The sequence below is a fragment of the Calliphora vicina genome, chromosome 4 (genome assembly GCF_958450345.1).
Source record: "Calliphora vicina chromosome 4, idCalVici1.1, whole genome shotgun sequence".
Taxonomy (NCBI): domain Eukaryota; kingdom Metazoa; phylum Arthropoda; class Insecta; order Diptera; family Calliphoridae; genus Calliphora; species Calliphora vicina.
Window position 1 is genome coordinate 25,533,622 of NC_088783.1, and position 18,924 is coordinate 25,552,545.

Genomic DNA, 18,924 nt, shown 5'->3' on the forward strand with positions numbered 1-18,924 from the left:
TCCTAGAAAAAATATAAAAATTCCCAAAAAGGGAAATTTCTTGAATTGTGTACTATAACCCAAAAAAAACATGAAATTATTTTAATTTAGTGCCCAGTTGCTGAAAAATGCTTTCACTTTTAATTCCTAGAAAAAAATAAAAAATCTCCTTAAATGGAATTTTTTAATAATTGGAGTAATTTGAAATTTATTTTGATTGGAAAGATAATTTAAATAATTTTGCTGAAGGCTGCTTAAATTTTTGGGGATATTTTTAATGAAAATAAACACAAAATTCCCAAAAATTCAAGCACTTGAACATTATGTTGGAATTTGACTTGTATGCAAACGTAATTATGTTTTAAACTTGAAAAATATTTGAAAAAAAAAATAAATATTTTTCAAACAAAAAACATGTTGCTTGAATTTATGTTTCCTTTTTACAGGAGAATGCTATTGAAATACAACTATAATTCAATTGATTGACACTGGACTCAAGGCTTGAAGTACACTTGCTTTCCACTTGAATTCCAGAAAAAAATGTTGTTGGGATATATAGAGCTAGGTATTGCTGTCAAAGTCGGAGTACTATAACATGTACTCCGACTTTATTCATTAATTTGTATAGAATAAATTTATAATATGATAAAATAACTTTTATACTGTAATTTGTTCTTAACACAAAGTAAAAATTAGCAGAAACGGGGATATTTTTTAAACAATTTAAATGTTCCGAAAAATATTTAATTTTTTAGGGCAACTGTTGTGTGGATTCCGAAAAATCATTTATTTTTAATTTTCATTTAAAATATTCAGGTTATAACGCTGCCGGTTGATTGCTTTTGCATTTAAAAATAAGTAAATAGGTGCACAATGGGTTAATTGTTTATAAAAAAAAAACAACAATTGAAAAATTAAACCAAAACAAATAATAATTTTGTTTACGTTTTTCGGCTAAAAATTATTTGCTGATAAAACGTGACTAAAAAGCAAACAAACAAATCCACAACAAATTAAATTTCTTACATATACAGAAAGTTGTAGATACTTAAATTATCAAAATCTAAGCAATGGAACAAACATTAACAAACAGCAATATTTAAAGATTATTATCTAAATATAAATGTATGGAAAGTTACTAACTGCAACTTTTGAACTAGCAACAAAATAAGTACATACATAGTAATATTTAATAAATTATTTGTTAATAATCTGTTTTCAATTAACAAAAAAGTAAAATATTGAACAATTTAATTTGCACTCATTATATGTATACTAGACTCTGATAAGAATAAGATTTGATAATATGATGACCGTAGGACTAGCTGAACTGTATTGGGACTTTCAAATTATACATATACATATTTTTTTTTAATATTATACCTATATAAGAGTGCATTTCTATTTTAAAATCACACGCAGTTTAATAAAGAATCTCTAGCCAGAAACATTAATATTTGTATTTGTTACACAATTTTCTAAAAAAAACATGTCGCAGTTTTTATTATATGTGTTAATATTAGTTGCAAGTTTAATTTTGAGCTTGTATGTCTATTTGACCTGGCATTTTGATCACTGGATTAAACGCAAGATACCGGGACCTAAACCTGTGCCCTTATTTGGCACTTTCCCGGGTATGGTGAATGCAAAAAGAAATTTTATTTACGATTTGGATGAAGTTTATAGGTGGGCTATTTGGAATTTTAAAACAAAGAGTGAAAGGGTGAAAAATATCGACCACCATCAATTAATTGTTGATCTTTTTCTTTTACCATTTCAGACAATTTAAAAATAAAGCCAAATTTGTGGGCGTATTTGTAACCAGAAATCCGCAAATTATGATATTGGATCCAGAAATATGCAAAGATATTTTGATTTCAAATTTTAAATGTTTTCAAGACAACGAGTCATCTCAGTGGGTAAGTAATATTTAATAATAAACCCATTATGGTTCAATTAGAAATCAGAAAAATGTAAGTTTGGCAGTCAAATTTTAAATCAAAATCATTTTACCAGAGCTAAGTCCATTAAAAAAATAAATTAAAGTTACATGAGACATTTCCTGATCTGCGTGCTCTCTCGTTTCACTCAGAAATGGCACCCTAGATGGATATATTTTTATGGTATTATATGAAGTCAAAGGTATATGCCACAACCAACAGCTAATTCAACGAAAGACACTTTTTATCAAAATGATCAAAAAAAATAATGAATGTTTGGCTGCCACAGTTTCGAACAAAATCATGCTATGCGATGGAATGTTAATCGTCAAAATTGCCGCAATTGGGGTTCATAGATATTTAAAAAAAATGCATCCACAGAGAGAATGGGCAGAATCCACAGAATACCAAGGCAGTGACTGTTACTAGTGCTTAATATCGCGACAAAATAACAGAGTTATTACTGCCTATCTTGGATTATATTGAAGTGGCCGAGATGTGGTTTCAACATTACGTTGCCACAAGCTATTACTTTATGGGACATTTCCTGGTCGAGTACTCTCTCATTTTCGGTGATCAGAAGACAAAGGTCAATCTTGCAACCACCCGTGCATTAATGAAATTCTGCAACATAGACAATGAAAACCGTAACGAAACGAAAATAGAGATCTCATCACCTTCAGAAACAGTCATCTTGATATCTGGGTATACCACTACTCCAACATGTTGTCAAGGGCCGTGCACATATCCCAACCATTATATAACTGCGCTCTTCACATCGAAAGGGATGACATACCAACAACCTCCCGCACTATAACCAAAATATCAAACGCTATTTGCGCCCATAGGCAACACAATGCTCCAGGACCTGACAACATCAACCCAGAGCTGCTAAAAGTAGACCCCGAAACAAGTGCCTTCCTACTTTAGAATGTAGTGCAAAGACTGTGGGATAAAAATGAACTTTCCCAGGAACATAAAGAGGGTTTGATCTTCAACATTCCTAAAAATGGTGATCTCACGGAGTGTAAAAACTGGAGGGAATCACACTCCTAAGCATGATAAACAAAGTAATCGCAAACATTATCAACATGAGACTCGACAAAGAGTTTCTTGCAAACTGGCTGAATTCAGAGCACAAAATCCTGTTTATATCACATAAACAGCCTCCACATAATAAAGATGAATTTCTAAGAAGGGTGATCTCACGGAGTGCAAAAACTGGAGAGAGATCATTCTCCTAAACGTGATAAACAAAGTAATCGCAAACATTATCTCCCACCCTTATTAGAATCCCTCGACAAAGACTTTTCATTGCAATCAAGATGGAATCAGAGCTCAAAAATCAAGTGTAGATCACATAAACAGCCTTCACATAATAATTAAGCAATCTGTGGAATGGAGATTCCCCTATACCTGGTCATCACCTACTTTGAAAAAGCTTTATACACATTTGTCCAAACTACCATTTGAAAAGAACTCACATGTGAAGGCGTACCTAGGAAAATAATAGGGATTATTCGAGAGCTACACAGAAACAGTCTTAAAATCCAACTACAGGACTTACACCGCTTTTGCTACTTGGGTAGCATCATAACATCGACTGGAGGATCTTCTAAAGATGTCGCAAGTCGAACCGTGGGAGATCGGAGAGCTTTCGTCCAACTAGACACAGTGTGGAAGTCACCATCAATCTCCACCCGCACTAAGATAACAATTTTCAATTTGTGCGTGAAGTCTGTGGTCGGTCGACGTTTTTACCATCTAATGCCAAAGAAGTAAACTAAAAATCTAATGGCCCAACAGCGTATAGAACACACCTCTGGGCACTCACACATCAAAGCCAAATACATTCCGAAGTAGTGAGAAGAAAATGGCGATGGATTGGCCACGCATTATGAAGACCATCCGGAGATGTAACCCGCAATGCCATTGACTATTATCCGCAAGGTAGTAGAAGGAGATGACGACCTTTCCACACTTGAAGAAGAAAGTTAGACACAGAGGTTTCGCGAGCAGGAAAAAACTGGAACAGAAAACTAAAGGAATTAATATTAACAAAAAAATCTAAGAAATGTGTCCATTTAATTCAAAACTTACAACACAAACAAAATGCTATTTTCACTTCACTTATATTTAATTTTTCTTTTCAGATGAATCGTAAAAGAGAGCCCATATCAGGCAGCAATCCTTTCGCATTGCCAGCCGCTGATTGGAAAATAAAACGAGCCGAAATTGTACCAGCTCTCACAACGTCCCGGGTAAAAGGCATGTTTTCGATTGTAGAGGCCATATGCAAGAAATTAAACCGATATTTGGAACAGCTCACAGAAAATGGCAAAACTACAATTGATGCCAAAGATGTAAGTTAAATTTAATAATATTTCATTATACACAACTAATAATTTACTCACTATTCCAACACAACTTAGATTGCCTTACACTTCACCGGAGAGGTGGTGGCTGATGTTGGCTGGGGCATAGAGGCCGGCAATTTGGCTATATCTTCAAATAAATCTATCAAAGAAGACACAGCCTTCTTAAGCATGTCCAAACAAATGATTGCCCAAACTTTTAATGCCTTCAAGTACTTTTTTATAGCTGGCATATTTCCGTTTGTGCGTTATTTATTTTATGTGCGATTTTTCCCTGAAATTACCGATCGTTTCTTTTTGCAATTGACCAGTTCAGCTATGCATATGAGAAATTCCAATGGCAGTAGTAAGAGGCAAGATTTTCTGCAGCACATGATGGATTTGCAACAAAAGAAGGGTATTAGTGAAACCGAAATAGTAGCTCATCAGTTAACATTGCTGTTTGATGGTTTCGAAACATCGGCTACTTTAATCAGTCATTGTTTGTTGCTGGTAGGTTTAAAAACAACAAGCTTTAGTAAAAAAAAAGTTTTAATATAAATTTGCACTTATAGCTGGCACGTTATCCCGAAAAACAGCAAAAACTTCGTTTGGAAATTCAGCAACATTTGGCTGACCATAGAAATACTTTTGATTTTGATGAGTTAGTTAAGCTACCCTATTTGGAACAATGTTTGGCAGGTGAGCTTTTCTATATTAAATCATAAACCATATGCATTTTATCCTCTTTCAAAGCAAATAAAATTACAACGTACAACCGTTATTTTCTTTTACCACAGAAACTTTGCGCATTTTCACTCCTTTACCGTACATGGCAAAAGTCTGCACCCAACCTTGTGAGCTGCTCAACAATGATGGTGTCTTACTCAAAATACATCCCGGAGATGTTTGTCTCATACCACTGCACTCGATGCATCACGATGCTGAGTACTATCCACAGCCGGAAGAGTTTGTGCCAGAACGCTTTGACGAGGAGAATGGTGGCACAAAAAAGTACAAAGACATGGGTGTATATTTACCATTTGGTGATGGTCCAAGAATATGTCTAGGTTGGTTACTAAGATTTACATAAATACGTTTTATGCATGTAAATGAAAACTTTAATTTTTTTTTTGGCTTAATTTGCAGGTATGAAATTTGGCTTGTCCCAGGCAAAAGCCGCAGTTGCCGAGGTAATAAAACATTTTGAATTAACGGTTAATGAAAGAACACGCAAGGATAATTATCAGGCTGCAGATGGTTTTATCATTGGTTTAGATGGTGGCATATTTCTTGATATAAAACCATTGTAATATAGAATTAAAATACCAGTTGTAATGGTAGTTATTGTTAGTATTAAAATTAATTAAGCCTTTTTTAATCATAGTATTACATACATAATTACTATTGCAGATAAAGTTTTAAGAAATAAGTAAGAAATTAAATATTTACATGTATTTTTTGGAAAAAAAATTTAAAAAAGAAAATATTTTTATAAAAAAAATAAAAAAGTAATAGAAAATAAATTGTGTTTTAATGTTAATTTCGAATTCTCATAGCTATGATGAATGTTGACTTTCACATCGAAGAAATAGAAGAAATTTAAATAACAAATAAGGATTCATAAAGCACCAATTTAGGAAATGTCCAAGGTCTTAGGGAAATATCAAAACTTGCAGCACATGTAGTTTATGGTGCCCTTAATTAACGAACGTGGGATTTTGGCCAGTCTCACCCCCCAGATTGGTGAACATTAGTAAAAAAATCATCCTGAAAAAATTTTAGGTAAATCGGTTGGGGTTAAGACCTCTGAAGTTTTGAGATGCATTGTAAAAATGTTGCCATTAAAAAATTACTTTTGCAATTTAATTTAAAAGAATTGAAATGTGTACATAATTGTCGTTCTAATGAGATATAAAAACCATAAATTGGTCAAAAAATTTTAAAGTTATTAAAAATTCCCCAGGCCAAAATTAATATATATTAATGTAGGAACAAAATTAATAACATATTTTGATAAATATTAAAATAAAAGCTCATTTTTAGTTAAAATATATCCATATTTACTTGCATATTAGTTTTTGCCTTCGTAGGATACCGTTAACCTATTCGCAGATATGACAAAAAAATAAAAAAATTTTGAATTTAAAATTCAAAACTCCATTTTAAATTTTTTAAAAATTTTGTTAAACAAATTTCAGAATTTTTTGATCATCCCATTAGGATTTATTGAGAATATAAGAAGGAATAAAAATATACACAGAGAACACAGATTCGTGATAGCAACCGAATTTGTTGCCAAACGAATGATTCGGCTGCACACATAGAATTTTTCGGTTCTATTAACAGAAAGTCAGTTGATAAAGAAGAATTTCGGATAAAGCAACCAAACCTTTGTTAGCACTTTTAAAATTTTGCAGCCAAAACTGTAAATTTCTGTCACTAAGGTAGAATCATTCGATTGGAAAAAAAAGTCGGTTGATATAACGAATCTGTTTTCTCTGTGTGCGATTTAAATTTTGAAATTTTCGAGAAAAACAAATTATTTGGCCATATTTTGGCGAATTAGCTCAATTTCCTTACTGATATTAATTTTAAATAAAACCTATTCAGAATATTATAGTCCCGGTAATTTAAATGTAGCCTGAAAGTTTTACTAAAATTGAAAAACGTTAAACCTTAAATCGTGAAGGTCAAAGGTCAAATTTTTCTTAACATTATACGACTTCAATCTAGCATTAGCTTTGGCTCTGCTCACAAAAGAATCTTCGAAAATGATGTTCGACATCTTTTGCCTTACCAATATCTGTTAGACCTTTTTTTCTTCCTGATCCAGGTTTTCTTTCATTGTTCAAGTCTTCCTTAGGATCTTTAATGGCTTTTAAAACAGTATGACGATGAACCTTTTAATCTTTCGCTAGTTTTTTGAAAGTCCATATTTAGAAAAGACATATTTTTAAAAGCTAACGTGATTAAAAAATAATAAATAAAGATAAGACTTGACTGGAATAGTGTATAAGTTTTTTTTTACACAATCTTTACACTTTTGTCGAAATTGTCGATGACCACTTTGCTTAAATCTTCGTTAATGTAGCGTTGAAATTCCTCCTTCAATATACGTGTGATTATTTGCTTGACTGCATAGACAATTTATTACAAATAACCGCATAAACGAATGTTGTTAAGTTATCCGATCTAGGGGACCAATTCTGATTACCGAAACGAAAGAAACCACGACTAGGAAATGTCTCATGCAGTAATCGAACTCTTTCGCAGGCTATATGGCATGTGAAATCACATCAATATCATCCAGTTTAATAATGCATCTGAGATGTTCTATTAAAAGAACTCCCTTCGCTGTACATGGTCAGTAGTGTATCCCAAAAAAAGTTTTTTTTCTTATTTTCATGAGTGCTCAAGCATTTGAAAGCTTATAGGGTAGAGTATTTTTGAGATTTTTTTCAAATTTTTCGGAAGTGGTTTAGTTGTCGCTCAAATCGAATTTTTGCCAAAAAATCGGGTTTGTCGGCCTTTTTTTGAGTTTTATTCATAACATTGTCAAGATCCACGATTTTCATTATTTTGAGTACACAGTTTAAAAGAAAAATGTCCGAGCTTTATTTTTGTGTGCAATAATTTTTAGTTTTTGTAATGAATTGGCTCATTAAGATGCCCTACATTAAAATTTTTCGAAATTTTTCCATAAATTTTGCAAATAAGGCTTTATAACTTTTAAAATTTTTATGAAAATGAAAAAAACTAAAAATGCAGTTTGAAAGATCAATTAATTCTTAATAATTTAGAGACAACAGTTTTCTTTTACAATGTACCAACATTTTTTAGAGATTTGTGATCGTTAAACTGATTTTCGGAAGTGGGCTTTATATGGGACCTATGACTAATTATGGATCGATAGTTATAAAATTGCCACAAACATATATTTGTTTACTGTAACCATATATATGGTTGATACAATCATGTGAATCGTAAATTAACCATATTATGGTTACCACAATCATGTAAATGATTACTGTGACTATAATATTGTTAAAAATCTTGTAACACTATTTAAATGGTTACAGTAACCATGCCCAATTATATTTTTTCTCTGCGTGTGGAGTAGTAGAGAGCTGCTTAAAATTTCGAATTCATGTACACATCACAACCCATGTGTTTAGCATCGCAAATTGATCCAATATCTTTGAAGATTTCAATTACTTTCTTAACAGTTGACTAAGTTAATTTAAAATTTAGACCACATTTTCGAATTGTGGCTGCCAAAATTTTATTTTTTTTTATATAATGTGGAGACACATGGATACGTTCGCTCTGTCGCTTATGTGGAGAAGCCGAATAACAAACAAAAATTTTTATGAAATACTTGATGATCTGAGTCAGAATATATCTTAGCATTGATATGCCAACACAAAAATATTTCAAATAAGAAATACCTAAGAAATGTACATTATTTGTTGTTTCGTTTCTTTAAAAGTTCTGTTTTTGGCTGGAAACCTATGAATTAAAAATTTTTCCCATAGCCACTGTGCCTCGCTTTGTTTAAATACAATTTTCAATTAATTTCACATTAAAAACTCTTAACATTTAACATTTCATTCTCTTAGCTGTACCCAGATTAATTTGTTTTGTTTATTTTATGCATTTAATTATTAAAATTAAGAATTCTCTAATCTCTCATTTCTACTGATAAGGCAAATGCGAGATAGTGCACTGACGTATTATTAGCAACGCATTTTTAATAACAGTGCAGTTTTTCAATTTAAGTGAAGCATTTAACATAGAAATATGTACGGATTATTACAGTTTATTTTGCTTATAGTCAGTTTAATTTTAAGCGTAATTTTGGGACTTTATGTGTATTTAACATGGCATTTCGATTATTGGGTTAAACGAAAAATTCCTGGACCCAAGCCCAGGGTATTGTGTGGTACTTTTCCGGGTACAATAGATGGTAAAAGGAATTTTATATATGATTTGGATGAAATTTATAGGTGAGTGCAAGCTACGACTTAGTATTTTTCTTTACTTTAGAAAAAAAAATAAATACAAATTAACTTCGATGATTTTGAAGAACAATTTCTAACTAGTTTAATATTTATAAGAAAAACTGAAAATAAGGAATTCACTTATTTAATCAGATAACACTTAAAATAAAATGTTCAAGATTTTTTTTAAATAAAAGTCAAAAAAAGTGTAAAGGTTAGGTACATCATGGCACTTAACCAAAAACCATTTTATGACAGTTATTTTGAGTGATCTTTTTTATATAACTGAAAATAAATGGCTATCTTTAACTCTTGCTAATTTATGGGCCTGTTATTTATTCCAAATATTTGTATGTTTATATATTTTCAGACAGTTTAAAAACAAATCAAATTTTGTGGGTGTTTTTATGACTAGAAGTCCCCAGATCATGATCATTGATCCGGAATTGTGTAAAGAGATTTTAATAACAAATTTCAAGTGTTTTCAAGAAAATGAATCTTCTATACGGGTAAGAGATATTTTGATAAATCATTTCATCTGTATAATAATTAATTTTGTTATGTAGACGGATCGCATTAGAGAACCCATATCGGGTAGTAATCCCTTTGTTTTACCCTTCGATGAGTGGAAAGTTAAAAGGGCTGAAATTGTACCAGGAGTAACCTCATCTAAGGTAGGTTTTTCTAATTTTATGTTAAGTATAAACTTTAATAATTTTCTATATAATAATTTATTTGTGCAGATAAAAGGCATGTTCCCGATTATTAATAGTATTTGTACTAAATTTAAACAATACTTGAAAACTGGGATACAAAATGGTATCACGACCATTGACGCCAAAGAGGTAAGAACACAACTTATGGGTTTTTCGTTATATTTTATAATAATTCGCATAATTCTATACTCCTCCATTTAGCAAGAACTGAGAAAAAAATATCTAAAAATATCTTAGTGAATAAAAGTATTTTCAAAAATATTCGGGATTTTGTTTAAACGGTTATAAAGTATTTGAATTATTTCGGTGACTGAATTTTATCTGATTGTTTTCCTTTTCGATGGTAACAATGTCGGGGCTACAAATTCCTTTTGCAAAAAATTTGGCAACATATTGTGTTATACAGAGCAGGTTTAATTTTTTTTATACCCTTCCAAGGCAAGGTTTTGTCATTCCATTCGTAATGTCTACATTTTTAATTTGCGACCCTACAAGGTATAAATATTCTGGATCATTATAGATAGCGAAGTCGATATAGCCATGTCCGTCTTTATGTTGAAATCAACTTTCCGTAGCCCCTAAATAACTTCCATACATGATTCATATATCAATATATCTGCTACAGACCCGAAAATAAGCCAACAAATGGCTGAGATATAAGGAAAAAACCAGGACCTCCATTTTTGAACTATTTTTTATCTATATCTGGATTATGAAGTCTTTAATATATACAAAATGGATATCTAATGATAGATATTTCATAGACATTTGCAACGACGTATTTAAAGCCATAGAAAATATTTTTTAATACGATTATTTTCCCCAAAAAATTTTCATTAATATTTTTTTTTTAAACTAAAAAATATTGAAAAAAAAAATTTTTTTTACTTCAAAAAATATTTAAAATTTGCATTTTAAAGAATAATTTGGGCGAAAAAACTGTAAAACAAAGTGTAAAAAAACTTATCAAAAAGTCAAAGGGAATCCCATAATTCTTAAAAATTGGGACGAAGATCCCAAAAATTTTATTTTTTACAATTTTGCCTATTGGGTCCACATTTTCTTTGGGGGTAAATAGCTACTTTCTGTTTTCTGATCCCGCTTTGGGATTTTAGAACGTGTGTCCGTCCCATAGTTAAAATTTTGATAAAAAAATAGGTAGGAAGGACGTAGGGGCGACATATTCGAAAAATAGGACATGTTTTTATACTAAAATGTTCTTCGTAAAGATAACTTCCAGAAAAACATAAAATTGCTATATGTTCTTAAATAAAGTTTAATAAAAAGAGATTTAAGTCACCTTTTCGCCAAAAGAAAACAAGTAAGAAAGTATGGTAATACCCTACACTAAGTAAAAGAGCAAACAAATTTTTCTTTTAAAATTTCATTAATTTATATTTTTGAAGTGGGAAGTGGAAGTGGGCCTTATATGGGGCCTATGACCAATTATGGACCGATCACCATGAAATAAGGTCGTGTGATTTATGTCTATATTAAAGTTAACTATGTTGAATTTCGTGTGTTTACCAACATTTTTAAGCGATTTATGCACGTTAAAGTGATTTTCGGAAGCGGGTCTATATGGGAGCTATGACTAATTATGGACCGATCGTAACAAAATTTGGTGACATGAATTTTGTGTATATAAAACTCATTTGGAGCGGAACTTGTGGAGACATATATAAATTAAACATTTATGACCGATAAAGTCCAATTTCGGGAGGACATTTGTATGGGGGCTAGGTGAAATAATGGACCGATTTCAGCCACTTTCAATAGGCTTGGTCCTTGAGCCGAAAAAATAATATGTATCAAATTTCATCGAAATATCTTCAAAATTGCGACCTGTACTCTGCGCACAAGGTTTACATGGACAGCCAGCCGACCAGACGGACGTACGGACGGACAGACGGACGGACGGACAGACATCGCTTTATCGACTCAGAAAGTGATTCTAAGTCGATCGGTATACTTTATGGTGGGTGTTAGACTAATATTTTTGGGCGTTACAAACATCTGCACAAACGCATAATACCCTCCCCACTATGGTGGTGTAGGGTATAAACAGCAAAAATCTAATATCTTTTTTGAAAATCGTTTATTTTTTTTGGATCTATAATTGATACTGCTCTGAAACCTTTCGCATATTTTTGGTAATTTAGTTGTCTAACTAACAACAAAAAATCCATCCCAAAGTACGACCTATATTTTTTAAAAAAACGCGGACCAAGGTATGGCAAAATTTTAAAATTTCAATTTTGAAATGCCTATAACTCGGAAATTATAAGATAAGTAAAAACACGCTAAAATTTTAGCCAAGCGCTTTCCAAAAATATAAAAATCTTTGATATCGGATGGGATGGAAAATTTTACATGTCGAAGGTACGCTACTTTGAGCCTCCATAGCGCCGCCCCTGGAGGATTTGTGTGGTCCCTTTTAATAACTTAAACTCGAGTACTCCTTGCCTTTTAGATTTATTTCCAAAAAATTTTAATTCTGCCCCACTGTGCAGGGTACCTTCGTACATAATTTTGTAATCGGGCCAGTAGTATAGAAGATACAATCGAATCCAAATCTTGAATTTATTTGGGAAAAATTTTGTTTTTTTTAAAAAATGTTTCTGTAAAAAATCACGTTTTTGAACAAAAAAGCTGGAGGCTCGGAAAATTAATTTCAGAATCCTTAATATACAAACATATCTATATAATTATGTTTCCTTTTTCAGGTGGCCTTAAAATACACAGGAGATGTGGTGGCCGATTTAGTATGGGGCATAGATGCCGACAATTTGTCAACTAGCCAAGACGTTTCACAGCATAAAACCTCCATATACCATATGTCTAAAGTGATGATTAACCAAAATTTCCATGCTTTCAACTACTATTTCCTGGCTAGAATATTTCCCATCATAAGACGCTTCTACTATGTGCGCTTCTTTCCAGAGTTAACAGATCGTTACTTTATGAAACTTTCCCATTCTGCTGTAGAGCTACGCCAGGCTCAAAAAAATAATTCCAGACAAGATTTTCTGCAATATATGGTAGAGTTGAAAAACAAAAAAAACATCTCAGATACACAATTAACGGCTCACAATTTAACTTTTCTGTTTGATGGTTTTGAGACATCGGCCACTTTAATCAGTCATTGTTTGTTGTTGGTAAGGATTAACAATGAGTTTAAATTGGAATTTCTATTAAAATTACTATATTCTTAGCTGGCCCGTTATCCTTTAGCCCAGCAAAAGTTAAGGCAGGAGCTGCAGGAACATTTTGCCTTACACTCAAGTTTAAATTTTGATGATTTGATAAAACTTCCCTATTTGGAACAATGTGTAGCAGGTGAGATTTCAATTTCATTTTACTGTAATACATTTTGTGATTAAATTTCTTTTTGGTTACTGACTGCATTATAACATACCATCCCATCCCTCCCCCTCTAGAAACTCTACGTATTTTTACTCCTTTACCGTTTATGGCCAAAGTCTGCACACAACCTTGTGAATTTGCAAACAATGATGGTGTTTCCCTTCAAATACAACCTGGAGATATTTGTCTCATTTCCCTGCACTCCATGCATCATGACGAAGAGTTTTTCCCCCAACCGGAGGAGTTTATGCCAGAACGTTTTGCCGAGGAGCATGGTGGCACAAAGAAGTACAAAGACATGGGTGTTTACTTGCCATTTGGCGATGGTCCAAGGATATGTTTAGGTTTGTATTGCAGCCATTGCTCACATGTACTGGCGCATTTAATGATTGCTACATTTTGTGTTTGTTGTGTAAATTTTGTTAGTGGGTTTGTGGATTGTAATTAATATTTTTTGTTTTTACTCTTTACTATTTTTGGTTGCAGGTATGAAATTTGCTTTAACTCAAGCCAAAGCAGCCATTGTGGAGGTAATTAAACATTTTGAATTAACGGTTAATGAAAGAACGCGCAAAGATAATTATCAGTCTGCTGATTCCTTTATGAGTGGTTTGGATGGTGGCATATTCCTTGATGTGAAAGAGTTATAAAATGACAAAACGGTGGTAAAATGTTTAATTAAATGAAGCTTATTATAAAGAATAGAATAAAAAAAAATGTTGGCAAAGATGCCAACGAAACTGAAACTTTGTTTAACTCGCTCAACTTACCATAATTTCAAATTTACAGATTAAGGGTGGCTAATAAAACGTTAGTGAGTCAGTCAGTCAGCTTCTATGAGACATAAAACATAATTGAACCAATTAGGGGTGGCTGTTACAGCCACGTATCAAGAATTGTCTCCAATTATAAACCTTAACAAATCAATTGCCTTCAATATTTAAGCCATTTATCATCAAATAAGATCTTTGAATTCAAAATCCCTGCAAAAAAAATATAAATAATTTCTATCAATCAACTACAAATCCACACACACACACAAACACTCATATACAGTAAAATATTTTAATGGATTATTTTCATTTAATTTTGTTTTTTTTGTTTTCTATTTGAAAATCAAATTGAATGAATGAAACAATCGTTCATTCATTCAATCGTTGTGTTTTAAAACGAAGCAAATACTCTCAATCTTAAATAAACATGTTTTCCCATCTAATCATTATAAGTCTTTAATTTACAAAGCAACATTCCCCTTCTAACACCTCCCCCCCCGCTCTGCTCCACACACATTACACTCGCGTGATGTGTATGTTGCATGCACATGACAGAAGTGAAATAAAACCCCCACATAAAGACACTTATGCGAACGTCTAGTACTTGTATGTGCAAATGTACCCGTATGTTTGTAAAAAGCAGAGGAAAGTAAACGTGAAAAAAGCTGGTAACATAAGTGGCAATAATATTGGAAATGCCGCAGCTCAGCCATACTTTCAACGTTACACACTAAACGTACATACGTTCAAATCAATTTAATGAATGTAGGCAACCGATAAATTTGGTAAAAGGCAAAAAAGTGTATGAAATAGGAAAAAAACACTTTATAAAACCCACGATATTGAACAGAGTCATACGACATTCATACATAAGTATAATGAATACGTGTATGCAAATTATTTCTATGTTGGCTGGGATATAATGAAATAGAGTGCATGGAAATTAAGGTTATAAGAAAAATCTTAAGTTAGACACATGGATTAGATGGAGATTTAAAGGAATGTGTTCGCAGAATTTCACAATACTGAATTTGGATACTATTTCTACAAGATTTATGTAGCTTTTTTGTAGTTTTCATTATCTTTAAATTGGCTTTAGTTCTGGAATATTTGTGGCGTTGAAAATTTTGTTTTCCAAAAATTTATTTTTTTTGATTTCCTGAAATCTTATACTATAAAAATCGTAGTTTATTGAGCCCAGTTCCAAACTTGATTCCATTTTATGCAACAAAAAAACCTTCCATAACAAGGATGTTTAGGCATTCTTTGACCGCGCTCTTGGTCGATAATGATCTGGAACATTTCCTCGACTAACGTATTTTTTAAGGAGCTTTCCCCGAAACATTTGCTTTTACTTGGCGCATATGTATAGGTTTTCTTCAAATTCAATATCTGATAGGTAAGAAATATTATTAAAGGCTGCCGATTCCAAAAACTTCGTTATTTTCCTCACTGACATGGGATAGTCTTATAAGAAGCATTCAACGATCTCCTACTCAATCTCATCTCAACAGTTCCAACAAAAACTGGCACCCAATGAGACTGTGTCCAGTTATTACCAGCACATAGATATGCATCCTGGAGACCATTCTCATATTATCCAACTTTTTAAATTGGTATACCCCCCATTCCGATTCTGATGAAACCCATAAGTTAGTACCCAGTCTGGCAAGCGCATTTGCCCTGATATTTCCTCTAATTGGAATTAAGATTCGAAGGTCCTTTCGGCTGTTCGATTATTACAATATTAATAAGATATTATTGGGTGTATGACTTTAAAATCAGATTTTTTTTTACATTTTTAGCTTTTATTTTGAAACATTTGCATAATATAAATTTATTCAAAGTATTGGACATTGTTAGCTACAATCATTTCCCGGTTTCATGTCTGGCCCCATATTCTGGACGTTCTTCGGCAAATGTTCGCTTCAAACGAATCAGTGGCATTCGCTGCGATCTCTTATGCTTCGAGTTATCGTAATGGATCTATTTTTCATTCATGTAATGATTTAGAGCAAAAATGGTTTTCTTTTCTATGATTCAAACATCATTTCGGATATACATAAATTAGTCTTTCAAGCTCTCTCGGCTTCCATTCGAATGGCACCCAATTTCGCTACTTTTGGACGAATGCTTGCAAACATTTTGAAATTGCTGATTGAGTATCATCCAATGATATAGTAAACTCATGTTAAGTTTGACAACAATCTTCATGGAGTAATTGATATTTGACTGACCTGAGCGTTCAAAAGATTCTCTATCTTTTGTAAATCTAAGTCATACACCCAATAATTTCCAAATAATTTTCCTTAATTGTCCGTATCTATGTCTGATAAATTCTGTAGCAAAAATAGAGATTTAGTAATAGTGAAATTTTGGGAAATGTTTGTGAAATGTAACTCCTCTTCTTTACCAGGAATACAATATTGCCAAGTATTCCGGGACACTTTGTTTATCACTAGAGGCCGATTAGGTATGGGACATAGAGGCCTACAATCTGCTATTCACCAATGATATTTTATAGAAGAAATCCCTTTCCAACGTCATGATTTTCCAAACTATCCAAGCATTAAACTACAATTTCTTAGCCATAAAATAACCTTTCATACGAAGATCGTCCATTCTAAAATTTCAGTATCAAAATTCTTAAAACGGGGTTTTATCTTCAGCAGCCTTGATTGCAGTCTGACTATCATAATAGTGTGTTGAGACGACATTCGGTCTCATGTAGTCAGTATCTTCATTAATTACTAGTACAGCCAGAAAAATACTGCAGTCTATCGATATATGTATGATAGTGCAATTTTGAGCCATCTGGATAAAAGTTAACGCCTCCTCCTTATATCAAGCAAGCCATTTTGTGAAGCACCTGGTCATGTTTTTTTTCTGCACGACAATCAATTTATCCATTATTCATTCTGAACCTGTAAAATCTTAAAAGATCGCAGGCATTTCCACTCATTACGAAGTATAATGTAATTGAATTTCCGAGCTTCTTCTTTATCAAATCCAGGCAATATATCTAGGAGCATATCTAATCCGAGGGTGAGGTAGAGGCCAATTTCTAACCTTTTGTAACATTCAAAGATAACTAATTTCCTCCAGAGCAGTTTTGTCTTAGTACGTGGTCTATTGAATATGTATTTATTGTTTAGAAACCACAAAACTAACATCAAATTAAGGGAATTAAATCCATAAAAATCAAACCGAACACTGTCATGGACTCAGAACATTAATTTACCATCCTAGGAAAGTCGTTTTATACTCACTTAGTTCTACTTACTCTAAAGTGTAAACAGAATTTGAATATTTCATAATGAATCATGTTTATAATCTGAGTTCCTGGTACCAACCTAAAGTTTATTCATCGAAATATTCCTCTTAAAATTCAATAATTTCGTAATAATTATGTCAACGTTATTCAGATGAGGAAAATGTATGCGGAATTGAGAATATCTTACCTTATTTTACTGAATTTAGTCCGAGTTACTGGCATTACGAAATTACTTGGTATTGTTTTAATTTCTACTAGTTACATGTACTTTAAATATAAAGTTTCCCTTTATCATTTAATTTACTGGTTCAAGAGTTAAGAAGTCAAAATCTTATTAACTTAAAATTATGGCAACATTTATTGGAAAGCAACACTCCTCAAGTCTAATAGAAATATGGCGCAAACTTTTTACAAAAAATATAGCAAAAGATCTGAAATATAATCGTCTCACTCTTTCCAAAGACGTTAAAAGGATATAAGGAAGATTAAAACATTAAAAGAAAACCTGGATCATGAAGAAAAAAGATCTAACAGATATTGGTAAGCCAAAAGAAGTTGAACAACTCTTTCGAAGAGCACCGAAAACTGAAGTCGCATAAAGTTCACAAAGTTGAGGTCAAATTTTATAAAAACATTACACCTATTGTGTGATGGATGATGAAACTTATGTATTGCCAGACTTATCACAACTTCCGTGTCAAGATTTTTATGTGGCTTGATGGACGGGGTTGTGTAAATGAACAATACCGAACAAAAAAACAAGAAGTTTCTTGTGTGATAAGCCATATTCCTGGTCATCATGCCCCTATGGAAAAAATGCCGTAGAGTGGTATTCTGGACAGTTTCAAATCCACCCAATAGAACTTCGGCCAGTGGAAAGGTACTGGGCTCTTGTAAAAAATAATTAAAGAACACAGTAATGGATTTTAAGCGTAACTATAAAAGCAACTATAAAATCTTTAAAAGGAGGATTTCCGGAAAACTGGAAATTTATAAATACCGAGTAATATTCCAATATTCCAATATTTTAATGTTTTATGAATTTATACAATATTTGAATAAAATTACGCATTTTTATATTGAACGGTTTAAGATTTATTTATACCATTCGCCGTGAGTATATATAAATATATATATATATATATATATATATATATTTGTATATATAAATTTGTCATTCCGTTTGTAAATTCTACATTTTTCATTTGCGACCCCACAAAGTATATATGTATATTCTGGATCGCTATAGATAGCGAAGTCGATATAGCCATGTCCGTCTGTATGTTGAAATCAATTTTCCGTAGGCCCCAAATAACTTACATACATGATTCAGACATCAATATATCGGGAATTCTTCCGGCTCAACAAAATCGGCCCACAAATGACTGAGAAAAAACCGACAAGGACAACATAGATTTTTCCCTATTTTTAATCTATATCTGGATTACTAAGTCATTAATATAGACAATATGGATATCTAATGATAAATATTTCAAAGTCCATTGCAACGATGTATATA

The 18,924-nt window shown here is 32.2% G+C and overlaps 2 protein-coding genes across 2 annotated transcripts in view; both read left to right on the forward strand.

Annotated features, from left to right (window-relative positions):
- The first annotated feature begins 1,427 nt into the window (after positions 1–1,427).
- Positions 1,428–18,924, forward strand: part of LOC135958289 (uncharacterized) — a 51,019-nt gene continuing 33,522 nt past the window's right edge. Inside the window, exons 1-7 of the mRNA XM_065509188.1 lie at positions 1,428–1,665; positions 1,760–1,898; positions 4,073–4,282; positions 4,352–4,786; positions 4,849–4,975; positions 5,074–5,343; positions 5,423–5,584. Of these exons, the coding sequence (XP_065365260.1) occupies positions 1,469–1,665; positions 1,760–1,898; positions 4,073–4,282; positions 4,352–4,786; positions 4,849–4,975; positions 5,074–5,343; positions 5,423–5,584 (1,540 nt within the window). The 5' untranslated portion in view covers positions 1,428–1,468. The remainder of the gene's footprint in view (positions 1,666–1,759; positions 1,899–4,072; positions 4,283–4,351; positions 4,787–4,848; positions 4,976–5,073; positions 5,344–5,422; positions 5,585–18,924) is intronic.
- On the forward strand, positions 9,047–14,104 carry LOC135956784 (probable cytochrome P450 28d1). Its single transcript, XM_065507357.1, has 8 exons — positions 9,047–9,282; positions 9,647–9,785; positions 9,843–9,950; positions 10,020–10,121; positions 12,719–13,150; positions 13,208–13,331; positions 13,433–13,702; positions 13,845–14,104. Exons 1-8 carry the CDS (start codon positions 9,077–9,079, stop codon positions 14,006–14,008), a joined length of 1,545 nt encoding a protein of 514 aa, XP_065363429.1. The 5' UTR covers positions 9,047–9,076; the 3' UTR covers positions 14,009–14,104.

Bases quoted from the DNA above. Each gene is read 5' to 3' on its own strand.
- LOC135956784 (XM_065507357.1), top strand. From the start codon at position 9,077: ATGTACGGATTATTACAGTTTATTTTGCTTATAGTCAGTTTAATTTTA. The intron at 9,951-10,019 runs GTAGGTTTTTCT...TTATTTGTGCAG, and splicing joins CAGGAGTAACCTCATCTAAG to ATAAAAGGCATGTTCCCGAT. The intron at 13,151-13,207 runs GTAAGGATTAAC...CTATATTCTTAG, and splicing joins TCAGTCATTGTTTGTTGTTG to CTGGCCCGTTATCCTTTAGC.